Raw genomic sequence first — 19,600 nt, 5'->3', positions numbered from 1 at the left:
TCTACAAGCAATAAATGCTGGAGAGGGTGTGGAGAGAAGGGAACCCTCTTACACTGTTGGTGGGAATGCAAACTAGTACAGCCACTATGGAGAACAGTGTGGAGATTCTTTAAAAAAACTGGAAATAGAACTGCCATACGACCCAGCAATCGCACTCCTGGGCATACACACTGAGGAAACCAGAATTGAAAGAGACACATGTACTCCATGTTCATCACAGCACTGTTTACAACAGCCAGGACATGGAAGCAACGTAGGTGTCCATCTGCAGATGAATGGATGGGAAAGCTTTGGTACATATACACAATGGAATATTACTCAGCCATTAAAAAGAACGCATTTGAATTAGTTCTACTGAGGTGCCTATTATACACCTCTACTGAGGAGCCTATTATACAGGGTGTGAGTCAGAAAGAAAAACACCAATGCAGTATGTTAATGCATATATTTGGAATTTAGAAAGATGATAACGATGACCCTATATGCAAGACAGCAAAAGAGACACAGAAGTAAAGAACAGTCTTTTGGACTTTGTTGGAGAAGGCGAGGGTGGGATGATTTGAGAGAATAGCATTGAAACATGTGTATTACCATATGTGAAATAGATCGCCATTCCAGGTTTGATGCATGAGACAGGGCACTCAAAACTGGTGCACTGGGACAACCCTGAGGGATGGAATGGGGAGGGAGGTGGGAGTGCGTTCAGGATGGGGAACACATATACACCCGTGACTGATTCATGTCAGTGAAGGCAAAAATCACTACAGTATTATAAAGTAATTAGCCTCCAATTAAAATAATTAAAAATTTTTAATTTACTTTTCTTCAAGGCTATACTGAAGGAACCCTTAAAGTGGCCTGTATAACATCATATCAGTGGTACAGAAAGAATATTGAACTTAGGGATTCAGTAATTCTGTTTTTATCCCAACTCTTTCACTAACAAACAAGTTGTTTATGTTTTCAGGGTAAAGCAACTAATCAGAACTGTTTGTCAAGGCATACTGTACTAGTACTTTTCCCATAACCATCCTATAAGTATAATGTAGTTGAAAATAATTTCAGCTCTTTGAACTTCATGCATTCCCTTACCTCTAAAATTTTATAGTATAGTAAAACTTCAAAGGCACTAAACAATATTTATGAGATTGTTTTATTTTCTATCAAGTTAAAATTGAGAGAATATAGATATGGATCTGAATTCAAAATACAGACTCTGCATTTATTACCAGAAGCTAAAAGAATGAACTTAAGAAATATGAAGCTAATATTACCAAAATATTTATATTTTTATTTTCATAATTTCATAAATTTACACTAAGGTTAATTTAGAGTAAGAGATGAACTCCTTTTTTGTTTGTTTGTTTTTTAATGTATTTATTTTTGGCTATGTCTCTAGTTGCAGCTGGAGAGGGAAATGGCAACCCACTCCAGCATTCTTGCCTGGAAAATCTCATGGACAGAGGAGCCTGGTGGGCTGCAGTCCATGGGGTCGCAAAGTGTCGGGCATGACTGAGCTACTAACACCTGCACTGGTTGAGGCATGTGAGTCTAGTTGCCCTGTGGAATGTGGACTCTTACTTCCCTGACCAAGGATTGAACCCATGGAGACAGATTCTTTTTTTTTTAATTTTACTTTATAATATTGTGGTGGGTTTTGCCATATCAGCATGAATCAGCCACAGGTGCACATATGTCCCCCATCCTGAACCCGCCTCCCTCCCACCCTATCCATCTGGGTTGTCCCAGAGCACTGGCTTTGGGTGCGCTGCTTCATGGAAAAACCTGCAGTGGGGAAGACAGGTTCTGAACCAGTGGACTACCAGGGAAGTCCCCAAGAGATGAACTCTTTTTTTTTCTCCTTTTTTTATTCTTCTTTCAGCTGTGTGTGACATGTTAAAAATTATTTTGCATTAACCTGTCTGAATTTTGTTCTGTTCTTTAGAAAGTGATGTCAGAATTCCAAGCAAGGAGCACTTGTTTTTTTCTCGAGTGTGATTGTCTTTCCCCCTCCTGGAAAAAGAGTAACATTTTGGCTTTTGTCATTATATTTCTATTATTCTAGTGCTAAGGCACATGCAGTTGTATAACTGATGACATTTATAAGTATTTTTTTTCTCAAATATTTGCTAAAATTCAGGACTAAGCCTAACAGTAAACACTGGTTCAGGCTTTCTCCTTCATTATTCACAGATAAAATACCATAATCTTTGTTTTAACACTGTTTGAAATGTATAGTTACAATGAAAATTGTCGCCTTCCTTCCGAAGATATAATAGAGTAAATCCTGTCGTTTCACACTGTAATACGTATTTTAATGGTTTGTATATCTCTATGGCAGATCAGTGGCTTACTGCTGGAAGGATGCAGTTTTGATGGAAATCGACTTTCTGAAAATGAACATGATTCTCCTAGTGTATCATCAGTTCTCCCTTGTTTTATGGGCTGGATTCCACAGGTAATACATTTTTAACAGGACAAGTTTAATTTAACTAATTCATTTTTGGATTATATCTTTTTAATAAGATGTTCTTGGCCTATGAATTTTTTGTTTACTTTTTAATCTCACCTGCATTTGAACAAATTTATCACTGGAAAAGACTCTGATGCTGGGAGGGATTGGGGGCAGGAGGAGAAGGGGACAATAGAGAATGAGATGGCTGGATGGCATCACCGACTCAATGGACATGAGTTTGAGCGAACTCCAGGAGTTGGTGATGGACAGGGAGGCCTGGCGTGCTGTGATTCATAGGGTTGCAAAGAGTCGGACACAACTGAGTGACTGAACTGAACTGAACTGAACTGATACTCAAAATACTGTGTCCTATATTATATTTAAGACATATAGGACTTTTTTTTCTTTGACGGGGGTGTTAGTTCTAGAAGGTCTTGTAGGTTCTCACAGAACCATTCAACTTCTTCACCATTACTGGTCAGGGCATAGACTTGGATTACTGTGATATTGAATGGTTTGCCTTGGAAACGAACAGATCATTCTGTTGTTTTTGAGATTGCATCCAAGTATTACATTTCGGACACTTCTTGCCTGTGATGGCTACTCAATTCTTCTAAGGGATTCTTGCCCACAGTCATTATAGGGGACAGGAATGCAAAAGTAGGAGGTCAAAAAATGTGTGGGTAACAGGAAAATTTGGCCCTGGAGTACAGAATGAAGCAGGGCAAAGGCTAATAGAGTTTTGCCAAGAGAACATACTGGCAAACACTCTCTTCCAACAACACAAGAGAAGACTCTACACATGGACATCACCAGATGGTCAATACCAAAATCAGCTTGATTATATTCTTTGCAGCCAAAGATGGAGAAGCTGTTTACAGTCAGCAAAAACAAGACCAGGAGCTGACTGTGGCTCAGATCATGAACTCCTTATTGCCAAATTCAGACTTAAATTGAAGAAAGTAGGGAAAACCACTAGACCATTCAGGTATGACCTAAATCAAATCCCTCATGATTATACGGTAGAAGTGAAAAATAGATTTAAGGGACTAGATCTGATAGAGTGCCTAATGAAATCTGGACAGAGGTTCATGACATTGTACAGGAGACAGGGATCTAGACAATCCCCATCGAAAAGAAATGCAAAAAAGCAAAATGGCTGTCTGAGGAGGCCTTACAAATAGCTGTGAAAAGAAGAGAAGAGAAAAGCAAAGGAAAAAAGGAAAGATATACCCATCTGAATGAAGAGTTTCAAAGAATAGCAAGGAGAGATAAGAAAGCCTTCCTCAGTGATCAATGCAAAGAAATAGAGGAAAACAATAGAATGGAAAAGACTAGATATCTCTTCAAGAAAATTAGAGATACCAAGGGAACATTTCATGCAGAGGTGGGCTCAATAAAGGACAGAAATGGTAAGGACCTAACAGAAGCAGAAGATATTCAGAAGAGGTAGCAAAAATACACAGAAGAACTGTACAGAAAAGATCTTCACGACCAAGATAATCGCGATGGTGTGATCACTCACCTAGAGCCAGACATCCTGGAATGTGAAGTCAAGTGGGCCTTAGGAAGCATCACTATGAACAAAGCTAGTGGAGGTGATGGAATTTCAGTTGAGCTATTTAAAATTCTATGAGATGGTGCTGTGAAAGTACTTCACAATATGCCAGCAAATTTGGAAAACTCAGCAGTGGCCACAGGACTGGAAAGGTCAGTTTTCATTCCAATCCCAAAGAAAGTCAATGCAAAGAATTTTCAAACTACCACACAATTGCACTCATCTCATACGCTAGGAAAGTAATGCTCAAAATTCTCCAAGCCAGGCTTCAACAGGGCGTGAACTGTGAACTTCCAGATGTTCATGCTGGGTTTAGAAAAGGCAGAGGAACCAATGGATCCATTGCCAACATCCATTGGATCACTGAAAAACTGAGAGAGTTCCATAAAATCATCTATTTCAGCTTTATTGAGTATGCCAAACCTTTGACTGTGTGGATCACAACAAGCTGTGGAAAATTCTGAAAGAGATGGGAATCCCAGACCACCTGACCTGCCTCCTGAGAAATCTGTATGCAGGTCAAGAAGCAACAGTTAGAACTGGACATGGAACAACAGACTGGTTCCAAATAGGAAAAGGAGTACATCAAGGCTGTATCTTGTCACTGTGCTTATTTAACTTATATGCAGAGTACATCATGAGAAAAACTGGGCTGGATGAAGCACAAGCTGGAATCAAGATTGCCGGGAGAAATATCAATAACCTCATATATGCAGATGACACCTTATGGCAGAAAGTGAAGAGGAACTAAAGAACCTCTTGATGATGAAAGTGAAAGAGGAGAGTGAAAGAGTTAGCTTTGAACTCAACATTCAGAAAACGAAGATCATGGCATCTGATCCCATCACTTCATGGCAAATAGATGGGGAAACAATGGAAACAGTAGCAGACTTTATTTTTGGGGGCTCCAGAATCAGTGCAGATGGTGATTGCATCCATGAAATTAAAAGACGCTTTCTCCTTGGAAGAAAAGCTATAACCATCCTAGACAGCATATTAAAAAGCAGAGATACTACTTTGCCAACATAGGTCTGTCTAGTCAAGGCTATGGTTTTTCCAGTAGTCATGTATGGATGTGAGAGTTGGACTATAAGGAATGGTGAGTGCTGAAGAATTGATGCTTTCACCCTGTGGTGTTGGAGAAGACCCTTAAGAATCCCTTGGACTACAAGGAGATCCAACCAGTCCATTCTAAAGGAGATCAGTCCTGGGTGTTCATTGGAAGGACTGATGCTAAAGCTGAAACTCGAATACTTTTGCCACCTGATGTGAAGAGGTGACTCATTTGAAAAGACCCTGATGCTGGGAAAGATTGAAGGCAGGAGGAGAAGGGGATGACAGAGGATGAGATGGTTGGATGGCATCACCGACAAGGGACATGAGTTCAAGCTCCAGGAGCTGGTGATGGACAGGGAGGCCTGGTGTGCTGCAGTCGTGGGTTCTCAAAGAGTCGGACACGACTGAGTGACTGCACTGAACTGATAGGACATTTTAAAGCCTTTATTTTGTTATGAAAAGAATAACATCGTAATTTTAATTTCTAAATAACGTTTAGTCTAATAAGGAAAAAACGCTGAATGTTTATATGAACTACCAGTGTTCCTGTTATTTTCAGCAGTGTGCTAAATGCTTTATATACTTACCTTATATATTTTCTGAGTAGCCCTGCAAGATGGATATTATTATTCCTATTTTCAAATGTGGATATGTGTTCACATGGCTTAAATGAGGAAATATGTGGTCACATAACTTAAATGTGCGTTCACATAGCTAAGCATGCAGAAATCAAAAGCAGCAGGGTGTTAATACACATCTGGCTTTTCTATCACACCATGTCATTACACTCCTGATTGGCAAATGAAGAAAACTGTCTTGACAGAGACTTACTAAGTTACCTTTTCCCTTTTAAGGGGCTTCCCTTGTGGCTCAGCTCATAAAGAAAGAATCCGTCTGTAATGCGGGAGACCTGGGTTCGATCCCTGGGTTGGGAAGATCCCCTGGAGAAGGGAAGGGCTACCCACAATATTCTTGCCTGGAGAAGTCCTTGGACTGTGTAGTCATGGGGTCCAAAAGAGTCAGATAGGACTGAGCGAATTTCCCTTTCCCTTTTAAAGCCTTCAATTTTTGAAAGAACTTTTAACAATGGAACTTGAGGGATATTTGTCTTTAAAATAAGATGTATTTGTAGATGAAGTGTGTAACTTTTACTTAAGAGTAGAATTTTTAAATGTAAGTAGCAATACATGTAAGCTTAAAGTTTTGATTATATATATAATCACCGACAAAACAATTTCTTATACCATTTACTATAAGAAAAAATAATTTTCTAGTTGGGAAATATTTCATTGAATTTTCCAATTATTATAATTCCTTTTGTAAAGTAAAAAATAAAAAAAATCAAAATATGTATTTTAATATAGAAACTAATAAAACTATTAGTTTCTGCTCAGAGATATATAAGAGCATCCTCTGACCTAAAAGAACATACATTTCTGAGAAACTCTCCATTTCCCCCTGCCATGTAAGCTTCATTTTCTCTTATGAACTGAGAGAAGGTGAAATTATTTTATTTCTATCAAGCTATTGATTCATGTAAGAAATTGGTATATCAAAAAATTATGGATTACACACATTAGGTGTTTGAACCAGATTGAAAGTTATATATGAAAGTTAAGGTTAAGATAACATATAAAGTTGTATATGATGCCAATTTTTTAATTATGTAAAGTGTTTATTCTTTGGCAAACAAAATTAAAAGCCATATGGTGACCTTGATGAAGAGGGAAGTAGGACATGTATAAACTGGTTCACTTATGGAGCTGCTGCTACTGCTAAGTTGCTTCAGTCGTGTCCGCCTCTGTGCGACCCCATAGACAGCAGCCCACCAGGCTCCCCCAGCCCTGGGATTATCCAGGCAAGAACAGTGGAGTGGTTTGCCATTTCCTCCTTCAATGCATGAAAGTGAAAACTGAAAGTGTAGTCGCTCAGTCGTGTCCGACTCCTAGTGACCCCATGGACTGCAGCCTATCAGGCTCCTCCGTCCATAGGATTTTCCAGGCAAGAGTCCTGGAGCAGGGTGCCATTGCCTTCTCCTCACTTACGGAGAAACCCCGGCAATAAAAATAGAGAGCGTGGAGAATACCTGAGTAGGCATAAATGCAGAAGACAATGACCTCAAGCAATACCCACATAACTGACCATAAACTGAATTCAAATCAAAAATGCCGTGTTGTACTGGGCCATATAAAAAGCAACATAACATTGTAAGACTTGGAATTTATCCTTCTACAACATTTTGCTCTGAGTATCATTCCTATACCATTTTATTTACCATATTTTAAAAAACAAGACTGGAATAGAAAGCTAAAAATAATTTAATTTGAAAAATAGCTCATGTAAAGAGAGATAAAATGAATTGGCGTAGTCAATAAAAGAGATTATTGAGAGATAAGACGGATTTATTATTTTTGTAAAACGGATTTCCCCCAAGACTTCTGCTCTTTTTCCTGACACATAATGGAAGGATTTAAGGTGCTTCCCCACCTCTTTTTTTGCCTCCTTCCATAAGTGAGGCTCATTTTCCCATATAACCTTACTGTTTTGACTGCCTCTCCTAGATCACCTAAGCGGGGAGAGAATATGGGGCATGTTCTAAATGTTTCAGAACACAGAATTTTGGAGTCTAACAAGCAAAATCCCATTCCCAGCTCTCAGACTTATGATCTGGGCGATTTGGGGCTAATTGCCTGTCTCAGTGAGCCTCATTTGAAGGTGGAGACTGGTGTTTCCTATAGAACCACGTTGAGGCCCTGTATCTGTGAAGTACTCAGCAGGGTAAGTACTAACTTACATGGTTAGTTAGTACACATGGTAAGTCTGAACATTTTTAAATGTGTGATAATAGTTATTTCGTATGATACTTTATAGTACACTAACTGCTTTCAATCATCATTCAATACTTAAGTTCCTGTTATATACCATGTTCTGAAGAGTAGGGTAACAAAATAAATCTCTTCCTTCAAAGAGTCTTCTGTCGAGTAGAGACAAAGAGAAAGAGAAGCTGTTCAGTTCAAGGTTACAGAAGTACATTTACGGAGGATTACATAAATTGTTTTGGCAGATGAAGGAGACCTCAGCTCTATCATGTGATCGCAGAGGAGGGAAAGTCCAGTGATCTCACAGGGAAAGAAAGAGTCTTTCCAAAACTCTATTCACAGTAGAAGTATGAAAAGTTCAAGGGAAAATTCAAAAATGGTAGGGTCTAGGCATTCCGTATAGAAGGGGATGTAGTTTTGAATGCATGGAGATACGAAAACAATTTAGGTTGTTCTGGGAACTGCAAATATAGTACATCTGGAATGTACTTGAATGGTTCAAATCAAAGAATGATAGGGGATGTAGTCAGAAAAAAAGGCTGAGCCCAAGTATGACAAACCTTGGAGCCATACCAGGGAGTGGAGCCTGTCTTTATGATCAGTAGAAAGTCATTAAAAATTCAGAACAGGTGTGTGGTAAGATCAGATTTTTAGTTTTAGAAAATTGGTCTAGCACTGTGAGAACTGAAGATTGACATAGAGTGAAATACAATCACATATGTTTTCACAGTAATCCTCTGAGTTTGGTAGAGCAGTTTTTCTCTCTTTTGCTGAGGCAGAAACTGCAAATCTGATAAACTAAGTGATTTGTTAACGGGCCCCCCAATAGTAGCATTGCTGCTGCTTCTGCTAAGTCACTTCAGTCGTGTCCGACTCTGTGTGACCCCATAGACGGAAGCCTACCAGGCTCCCCCGTCCCTGGGATTCTCCAGGCAAGAACACTGGAGTGGGTTGCCATTTCCTTCTCCAAATAGTAGCATTAGTGTTTGAATAATAGCAATGAATATTTATCTGTATTGATTATGTGTCTAACACTGTACAGAATGTTTAGAATATAAGATAGTTAGGCCTTCCAAAAATATTTGAAATAGGAAATAAAATAGGAAAATATTGTTATAAAAACATTAAAAATGTTATCATCTCCATTGTAAACTCAGAAAACATAAGTTTACAAGACTGTGTAGCTTGATGAAGGTAGGCAACTAAGTTTCAAATTCAGGTTATCTCTCTTAAATCTTGGGCCTGATACTGAGCCAACCTATAGTATAAACTAGCGTTTAGGAAACTACAGTCTAGTGAACTGCTTATTTTTGTGCAGCCCACAGTAATGTGATCATGAATGACTTGTATCTTTTTAAATAGATGAAAAACTCAGAAGGATAGTATTTTATGACGTGTAAAATTTAAATGAAAATAGTTAAGTGAATTTTGGTGTCCGTGAAGAAAATTTTGTGTGGAAAACAGCTCTGCTCATTTATGTAGATGCTTTCAGACTTCTGCAGCAGAGTTAAAGATACAGTTGCATCCAAGACATATAGCCAATAAATCCTAAAATATTTACTATCTGGCCTCTTACGGAAAAGTTTGCTGACTGTATACAAACTGTCAACTCTCCAACTTCTGCTTGAGTTAAGTATTATTTGTTCAAGAAATTATTTTGTATGCCAGCTATAGCTGTCTTTGATAAGCTTTACAGAATTTGGTGGGGATCATCATATTTTAATGCATTTTTACCAAGAGGGTAGGAACCAACATAAAATCGAAGGAAGCATCAACATCAACTTACGGAAACAAGTAAACAAGTTCCTTTTCCACTTACTCTTACAGCTACTTTATTGTAGAAAGTGCAGAATCATTTAATAAGCTTAAATCAAATAATGAAGTTCAGAACTTTGGTAACTAATTCCTTTTGGGCCTGAATAAGGTTATTCCACAAATTATTTGCATCATATTATCTGATACCTAAGGAGAAAGAAGGGCTTCCCCAATGGCTCAGCAGTAAAGAATCTGCCTGCAGTGCAGGTTCCACAAGAGATGCAGGTTTGATCCCTGGTTCGGGAAGATCTCCTGGAGGAGGGCATGGCAACCCTCTCCAGTGTTCTTGCCTGGAGAATCCCATGGAGAGAGGAGCCTGGCGGGCTGCAGTCCATGGGGTCGCACAGAGTTGGACAGCACTGAGTGTGCATGCATACGTGCATCTGACGTCTGAAAGTGTTGAACAGCTTTATTTCAGCAGAAACAGGCCCACTAACCCAGTCATTTGCACAGCATTGCTCACTTTTCACTTTCACACATTGGAGAAGGAAATGGCAACCCACTCCAGTGTTCTTGCCTGGAGAATCCCAGGGACAGGGGAGCCTGGTGGGCTTCCGTCTGTGGGGTCGCACAGAGTCAGACACGACTGAAGTGACTTAGCAGTAGCAGCAGCTCTTTTAAAAGAGCATTTTAGGTTGCGAAAGACCGAAGAACTTACGTGGTCATACTTATTAACAAAGGATATGAACAGCTAATTCTTAAGACTTTTATTGAGGAAAGTGGGAGGTTTACCATTGCTTCTGTTATATGTAATGTACTTTGTCAGTTAACGAAATTCTAATTAGGAATGTCCAAAAGAATTAAAAGGCAGTAAAATGCTGGTGCTACTTTCCTAGTGCTTCTGTTTACCATCATCTATTTTCAGCAAGTGATGTAGCCTACACTCCCACGATTCATTTCTGCGCTCGTTCATTCCTTCATTCACGATGCAGGTTCTTAAGGTTCTTCCGTTCCAGCTCAGTACCGGGGGTTAAATTAACGTAAGCCCAAATTAAGGTTCCCCTAAGGGATTTTACCCAAAAAAGCGTTCACTTTATCCAAAGTGTTCTATACTGCATTTTTCCATAATCGTTCTCAGAAAACTTGTTCAGTATACAAATTTAAATTTAGAAATTCATGGTGTTTTTGAGAATGTTAAAAACTGAGAACTCCCAAAAGTTTCCTAACACACAACCCTTTTCCTGAACAAGCACCCCACCTCCATCAGGATCTAGTGTTCCACATAACAGTTAGGGAAATACTACCTTTTGAGGTAGGTCAGTCTTTATAATGCCCTGTTCTTACAATCCATAGGAAGTCAGTTTGCCTTTGATCTATTTTCCCAGTGAAGAGCATCCTTTAGGGTCTGTCAGCCCCAGAGTAACACAGAAATTCTGGATCAGCCTGAACCCCACAGGCCTACACCTTCCAAGAGGTGTCACAATTGACAGTTCAACTTTAGAAATAATTTCATTCCCAGGGAAATTATGACTATAAAAGAATTACACATGCCACTCACAGTATGAAATGATATATGCTGAAAACTCTGCCTTTTATATACTCTGATTTAAAAATATTAAGTATTAAATTACTATTTTTTTCTATGTGACTTTTTTTTCTTAAGGACTTACTCTGAAATCTATGTGGTTGGCATTGTGTTATTGAAAAACAGTGAAGTAGTTCTCTACCAAAATACATTTTAAAGAGTAGCTAGACATTCTTGACAGAACAGAGTCTTTTGAAATATTTTTGTTGGCAGGTTGTTTAATTTCCTGTTCTGAAATATTTTTTTCAGGGTTGCATTACTCATAATGCCACTTTTATGTACATTAAACTTCTGATTTCCTCACATCTTCTTTTCTAAAGCGAATAGCTGTTCATTGCCTTCTTCGTAATAGAAGTTAGTTGGACCTTATGCGTAAATAAGTTGGACCTTATGCATAAAACTATATTTCTCATCATGTGAAGTTTGCCCTCACATGTTTTATTATAGTGAAATTTGAATTGATATTGGCAAAATAGTTATCATAATTCACCTGGGGTTAATTTGAGTTTTTTTTGTTGTTATTCTTCTCTGGTGTTATTTTATTTTGTTATTTTCTTTGGTTTGTTGGCAAAGTGATACCTAGTATCACCATTTGACTTTGTAAACAGCTTCTTTCACTTATTAGCATGTTGCCTGCTATTTGCAGTACATATATACTTTTAAGTCACTTTCCCTGGGGCCTAGGCATAAGTGTGAGTAATCACAATATATAGGTTTTTATATGTTTAATTTTAATAATTTCAAACTAACTTGTTTATGTAATATAATATGAAATATTTGAAGTCCTTCTAATATATCTCTTTTTTTGCATTGAGCTCTTAGTATATTTATTAATAATTAATAAAATTTTAGTTTCATCCAAATATTTCTGCCCAGCAGGGTCTTATGCTTTTTCTATTAAGATAAACATATTAAAGAGGGAGTTGTGCCAGAATTTAATTCAGTTAACACTATTTATGAAACTTCTGTCTGCATAAGATATGCTGAGTGAGAATGACAAAGCACTTAGCTCTACTACTTTGATCATCTATTTATTGGTTACCTAAGAGCAAGTCCATTTAACTTTTTTACCGGAGGTTTTAACATTTACCATTTATGAGATTTTGAGAAGTTAAATGTTAAGAAGCAACTGTGGTACTTTGCTTTTGAAACACGGTGGGTTTTTGCTGGGGAGATTTGTACCCTCACTTAAACATAAAGCCTACAACCAAAAGCAGGTTTGGAAGGATTTGGAAATATATACAAACACTAGTAAATTGATAGTGAATATTCAAAGAATCAACTTTGCATTATTCTTAGATTCTTGATGTAAAGAGCACATTGCTTGGCATTAAAATGAAGAGATATAAAGAAATCTTCTGAATAGAAAGTGATAGCATTATAAAACATTTCAGCGCGATGTTTTATTTTCATTTTTGACCATAGAAGTTAGGTGAAGCAAAGCAAATATCGGGTGGCAGAGAAAGATTATTTAAGATCTTTCCTGGGATTATAAATAGACATTCAAAGATTCACATCATTTCAGTTCAACAATTATGTAATGTTTGTCTGCTCTTTGCTGAAGAATTTAAAGGCAATACCAAAAGAAAGTCTGCACTAGGTTACTAACTTTAGGAATGGCTAAGGTGTTATGAAAATTACAGGAATTTCTGAATCCTAAAGCTTTGCCATCTAAGCAGAATTGGAAAAGAGGGAACAGATTAGGCAGTGACTAATAATGGTTGAAAATTCTTTTTACTCCAAGTTCCATACTTTTTCTGAGGCCTCACTCAGGATTCATTCTCTCCATTAATCCTTGTTAGATTAATATATCCCAGAGTAGTAGTTTACTTTGATTTTTTAAAGTGCTAATTTTTCCAGAAATTGCCTTCTAAATATTTGATGTGTATGCTGTTTCCTAAACTAAATTTTAAGTTTCAAAGATGATGATTATTTTCCCTATTTGAATATATATTGAAATTCTTAACCTTTATAATTCCAGGGACAACGTTAGCACAAAAATGCTGGTAAATGAGTGGATGAGTAACTGACAGAATCATCAATGCAAACACAGAGAAAAATGAGAAAGTGTCTAGGCAGATGGTCTTTTTGTCTATTTAGATAATGATTCTTCGTAAAGAATACATTTTCTCATGTAAATTTCTCATGTTATTGTTTAAGAATGAATGAGTTTTAAAGGGACGTAACTGATTTGTATCAAGGACTTAGAAAAGTTAGAACATTATTTTCATGTTTGTTTGAGGAATAGAGATGAGGCTTGGAAAAGATAATCAAAATTCCACATAATACCACTCTTCTCAAAAACAGAATGTTTTAAATTTTTTCATGAAGCAAAAAATATTTTTTTTCTCTCTATCCTAGCACCATCCATGACATGTAGCAGATGGTAAAAAGCTGGGACTTGTCTTAAATTGATTTTAGAATTAGGAAAAATTTAAGAAAATGTATGCATATGTAGTCCTAAGACTTGAAGATATGTGGATAAGTAATACTTTCAACTCCTAGATACATCATTGGGTTCAAGCATTCTTTATGTTCCTTTTATGATAGGGAAACTGATGCTCAGAGAATAATCTACAGTGTAGGGTCAGGAGCTGCTAGACAAGCTAATGTTCAAATGCCAATTTTTCTTTTCGACTGTACTACCTATGACAACTTTGCCACTTGCTTAACTAAGTTACCATGAAAAATTCTCCATAAGTTTCTAATTTATCATTTGTAAAATTCTAGAATGAGTCCAACTTTGTCTTATGTTTCATTCTAACTCTAAAACATAATCTATACTTTAAATAAAATTATATAAATTCAATAAAAAAAACACTAATCCTAAATTTGAACTGGAATTATTATGAACTTCTGATAATTTTCTTTAGAAAATACATATTCCTGAGCTTCAGTCACTGAAAAGGCCTAGAAGGAAAATGATAGATCATTTCTAGCACCCTGACTGTGGTCCCTAGTACCATCCCAGGTGGCTCAGTAGTAAAGAATCACCTACTAATGCAGGAGATGCAGGTATGATCCCTGGGTTTGGAGGATCCCCTGGAGGAGGAAATGGCAACCCACTCCAGTATTCCTGCCTGGAAAAAATCTACGGACAGAGGAGCCTGGCGGGCTATAGTCTATGGTGTCGCAAAGAGTTGGACAGGACTTAGCAAATGAGCATGCATGCAGGCACCATTTTTTCATTAAAGGATCTGAGGATCCTCAGAGTAATGACTGTCTTTTATCTCTGAGACAGCAGATAAACAAGATGAACTTACAGCATCTTGAGACACTAGAAGGAAACAAAGCTTTTGAAGATGACTAGGGACATGAAAGTGGGGTCACACAGAGTCGGAAACGACTGAAGTGACTTAGCAGCAGCAGCAGCAGGGACATGAGTAAGACAGTTAGGTCATGCAGTCATGCCCGACTCTTTGCAACCCCATGGACTGTAGCATGCCAGGCTTCCCTGTCCATCACCATCTCCTGGAACTTGCTCAAACTCATGTCCATTGAGTTGGTGATGCCATCCAACCATCTCATCCTCTGTTGTCCCGTTCTCCTCCTGCCTTCAGTCTTTGCCAGCATCAGGGTCTTTTCCAGTGAGTCAGTTCTTCGCATCAGATGGCCAAAGTGGAGTTTCAGCTTCATCAATCAGTCTTTCCAATAAATATTCAGGACTTATTTCCTTTAGAATTGACTGGTTTGATCTACTTGCAGTCCAAGGGACTAAAAAGAGTCTTCTCCAACACCACAGTTCAAAAGCAACAATTCTTTGACTAGACGGACCTTTGTTGGCATAGTAATGTCTCTGTTTTTCAATATGCTGTCTAGGTTGGTCATAGCTTTTCCTCCAAGGAGCTAGTGCCTTTTAATTTCATGGTTGCTGTCACCATCTGCAGTGATTTTGCAGCCCAAGAAAATAAAGTCTTTCACTGTTTCCATTGTTTCCCAATCTACTTGCTATGAAGTGATGGGACTGGATGATATGATCTTTTTTTGAATGTTGTGTTTTAAGCCAGCATTTTCACTCTCCTCTTTCACTTTCATCAAGAGGCTCTTTAGTTCTTCTTCGCTTTCTGCCATAAGGGTGGTGTCTTCTTCATATCTGATGTTATCGATATTTCTCCCAGCAATCTTGATTCCAGCTTGTGCTTCATCCAGCCCAGCATTTTGCATGATGTACTACTCTGCATATAAGTTAAATAAACAAGGTGACAGTATACAGCCTTGACGTACTCCTTTCCCAATTTGGAGCCAGTCTGATTTTCCATGTCCAGTTCTAACTTCTGTTTCCTGACCTGCATACACATTTCTCAGGAGGCAGGTCAGGTGGTCTGGTATTCCCATCTCTTTCAGAATTTTCCATAGTTTATTGTGATCCACACAGTCAAAGGCTTTGGTGTAGTCAATAAAGCAGAAGTAGATATTTTTCTGGAACTCTCTTACTTTTTCTATGATCCAACGGATGTTTGCAGTTTCATCTCTGCTTCCTCTGCCTTTTCTAAATCCAGCTTGACCATCTGGACATTCTTGGTTCACATACTGTTGAAGCCTCACTTGGAGCATTTTGAGCATTACCTTGCTAGTGTGTGAGATGAATGCAATTTTTGGCATTGCCTTTCTTTGGGATTGGAATGAAAACCGAAGTTTCCAGTCCTTTGGCCACCACTGCCTTTTCCAAATTTCCTGGCATGTTGAGTGCAGCACTTTCATAGCATCTTCTTTAGGACTTGAAATAGCTCAACTGGAATTCCATCACCTCCACTAGCTTTGTTTGTAGTGATGTTTCCTATGGCCCTAGGGATGCTTCCTAAGATTCAGTTCAGTTCAGTTCAGTCGCTCAGTCGTGTCCAACTCTTTGCGACCCCATGAATCACAGCATGCCAGGCCTCCCTGTCCATCACCAACTCCCGGAGTTCACTCAAACTCATGTCTGTCGAGTCGGCGACGAAATCCAGCCATCTCATTCTCTGTCATCCCCTTCTCCTGCCCCCAATCCCTCCCAGCATCAGTCTTTTCCAGTGAGTCAGCTCTTCACATGAGGTGGCCAAAGTACTAGAGTTTCAGCTTTAGCATCAGTCCTTCCAACAAACACCCAGGACTGATCTCCTTTTGGATGGACTGGTTGGACCTCCTTGCAGTCCAAGGGACTCTCAAGAGTCTTCTCCAACACCATAGTTCAAAAGCATCAGTTCTTCGACGATCAGCTTTCTTCACAGTCCAACTCTCACATCCATACATGACCACTGGAAAAACCATAGCCTTAACTAGACGGACCTTTGTTGGCAAAGTAATGTCTCTGCTTTTTAATATGCTATCTAGGTTGGTCATAACTTTCCTTCCTAAGATTAGGTACATGTAGAAACAAAACCCTCAGGAGCCAAATTAATGATTTCCCACTGCACAGAGATTGACAGTTTGAACACCAATAAGATAGTGATTACATTACATTGAAACACGTTGAATATATTTAAATCTACCAGTTCATAATGACACTTCAAAATTAGGTGGTCACCGATCACCTTTTCAGTATAACAGGAAAAAAATTCATTGTTCTAAAAGCACATAAATAAAGGGAAATCAGATAGCATTTATCTAGCCTTTCTTCCCTCATGGTAATCATTTGATAAGTGGAATTTCCTCTTTATAGATAAGTTTCTCTCTGGAAATGAAAAATAATGTAATTAGATCACCATTTTGTAATCTTAAATATAAACAAGATTTATATCATCATCAATGGCACTTAATATCTATGGGAATTTGCTTTATGTTTCAGGGAACTCAAACAGGGGCTCTGTATCAACCTAGAGGGGTTGGATGGGGAGGGAGATGCAAGAAAGGTTGAAGAGGGAAGGGACATATGTATACCTATGGCTGATTCATGTTGAGTTTTGATTGCAAACAACAAAATTCTGTAAAGCAATTAACCTTCAATAACAAATAAAGGAGAGACAGGCACACTTTATTTGATTCTTGACTGAAGTATACACTACTACCTATGCAGTGTTTTTACCAAAAATTTAATCTGAATCTGAACTCACCTCCAGATCCCCTTTACAAGAATAAAGAGAACAAAAGAATAAGACACCATGGGGATGTCGCCAACAAAAGTTAGAATGTGGGAAACTCTTCGGTATAGTACTTTAGCAAACAAACTGCAAAGAATAAAGGAGGGAAAACTTGTAAATTTAGAAGATGTAGGAGACATAGCAAACCACAAAATGAAGGCTCTATTTGAACCGCTGTTCTTAGAAAAAAATATTTTTAAAAGTATGGCTTAATGAGATAACAGATGAGGTGATATTAAGGAATTATTGTTAATATTTTTATGTGATAATATTGTGATTATTTATATTTTATTTATAGACATTTTAATATATAAGGTGAAATTTTTTGTGTAGGATTTGGTTCAAAATACTGTAATATTTGTTGCTGGGGGAAGATTGTAAATGAAATACAGTGAGTTGCTAATTGTCACAACTGAATGATGGGGTTTATTATGCTAATCTTTATTTTAAACATTTTATAATAAAGTGTTAAATAAATCGTATTATTTGGGAGGGTTTTATGCTTATATCTTTGGTTATCTAATGATCTGCTTCAACACAGTATATTGCTGTATTTTAAAACAAAATTAATTCTTTTAAACAGGCTGCATATGGCCCGTATTCCCCTGATGAGTGCATATCTTTGCCTGTTTACGCAAGTGCTGAAAGGGATCGTGTGGTGATCAATATCAACATTCCATGTGGGGGCAACCAAGACCAGTGGATTCAGTGTGGAGCGGCTCTATTTCTGAAAAATCAGTAGAACCTAATGACAATAAAAGCTGTCTAAGCAAGAAGAAACATTTATTAATTAAGCTTTGAATAAAATATGTGATGAGTCATGGTTCACAGTATTAGCATATAGTTGTCCTGTGTTTATCTCATCGAGTTTTTACTTGAATGGATAATGATAGCACCTTGTACCTTTTAAAGTAATGTCAATGTTCGAATAGAGTATTCCTTATATAATATAATAAATCCCCTACATACAATCAAGTTCCATTCTGAGAGTGTGTTTGTAAGTCCAGTTGGTTCATAAGTCCAACAAAGTTTGCCTCGGCTACCCACTCCAGTATTCTTGGGCTTCTCGGGTGACTCAGACAGTAAAAGAATCCGCCTGCAACATGGCAGACGTGGGTTTGATTCCTGGGTTGGGAAGATCCCCTGGAGGAGAGCATGGCAGTCCATGACAGTATCTTACCCAGAGAATCCCATGGACAGAGCCTGGCAGCCATGGGGTCAAAAAGAGTCAGACATGTCTGAGCGACTAAGCACACAGCACAGGTCCCCAACTAACACAGTCTGCTATATGGTACTGTAATAGGTTTATAACACTTTCACACGAATAATACATAAAAACAAAACAGAGAAGACATTTTTAATATACTGTAGTATCTTGAGAAGCACAGTAGTCCATCATGATGGCTGGCATATGGGGCTGGCATCAGTTGAACCGGCAAGCTGTGTTACTGGCGAGGAAGAGGAGGTAGGAGACGATAGAGCTGAAGGATCATCAGCAAGAGGAGACAGAGGGCAAACTGCAACTTCACACATGCCTGATGGATGCGACGCACGTTCACTTTTTTAAAAGTTTGCAACTTAAAGGTTCACATGTAGAAGACTTACTGTATTAAGTATTTCTGTGAGGCAGTTCACTTTCAGTGGCTCAAAAATTTAATGTTTTAATAAGAGTTTTAAAATACTTATTTAAGGAATTAATATTTTGGCTATCATTTTTGTATCATGATTATTTAATGACATATGTTTCAGTCTTTCATGGTTTTACATATGTATATGCATATATGTACATATATATATGTAAAATGTCTTTTTAAACATTGAAGGATGCATTATATTAAATAACCCAGCATCTCAAAGTAATGCAAAAGAAATGGGGAATAATTGCACAGAATCCAGGATAAGAATTTTACAAATACAATAATTAAATGATGAAAAGTTGTAATTTCTCCTGTATATGGCTTTCCCTTGTGTTTCTGTGGAACAGTAAAATTCTACAATGACTGAAAGTTTTAAATAAACAGGGAAAAGCAGGAAGGAGTATACAGGGAAGGTTTTGTGGGCTGTGTCTGGAAATGTCACACGTAGCTTATGTTTACCTGTTAGAGAGAACTGAGTCACGTGGCTGCACCTGCTTTCTAGGGTGTGGGAAATGTGGTCTAGCTGGGTGCCCAGAGAAGGGAAGCATGGAGGGGCTCGCTAGCTGTCCTTGCCCCCTCCCATCCAGCAGAGAAAGCTCACTCCTAAAATGCCTTCAAGACAAGGCATAAAATGACTGAAAAAATATTAAAGAAGCATAAGGCCTTTAGTTGATCTCAT

At 38.0% G+C, this 19,600-nt stretch overlaps 1 protein-coding gene across 2 annotated transcripts in view; it reads left to right on the top strand.

The window, feature by feature from the left end:
- The window catches only part of DYNC2H1 (dynein cytoplasmic 2 heavy chain 1), a 460,552-nt gene extending 442,193 nt beyond the window's left edge, over positions 1 to 18,359 (top strand). For both annotated transcript variants that reach the window (XM_055422858.2, XM_055422857.2), the window contains exons 88-89: positions 2,342 to 2,458; positions 17,868 to 18,359. In XM_055422858.2, coding sequence (XP_055278833.2) covers positions 2,342 to 2,458; positions 17,868 to 18,026 — 276 coding nt within the window. In that variant the 3' untranslated portion in view covers positions 18,027 to 18,359. The remainder of the gene's footprint in view (positions 1 to 2,341; positions 2,459 to 17,867) is intronic.
- Positions 18,360 to 19,600: the final 1,241 nt, after the last annotated feature.

The sequence above is a fragment of the Moschus berezovskii genome, chromosome 14, assembly GCF_049115385.1.
Source record: "Moschus berezovskii isolate FMDL1 chromosome 14, NW_MosBer_1.0, whole genome shotgun sequence".
In the NCBI taxonomy this organism is placed as follows: domain Eukaryota; kingdom Metazoa; phylum Chordata; class Mammalia; order Artiodactyla; family Moschidae; genus Moschus; species Moschus berezovskii.
The sequence above is the reverse complement of the archived record's forward strand: the minus strand, read 5'-3'. Positions and strand labels throughout refer to the sequence as shown.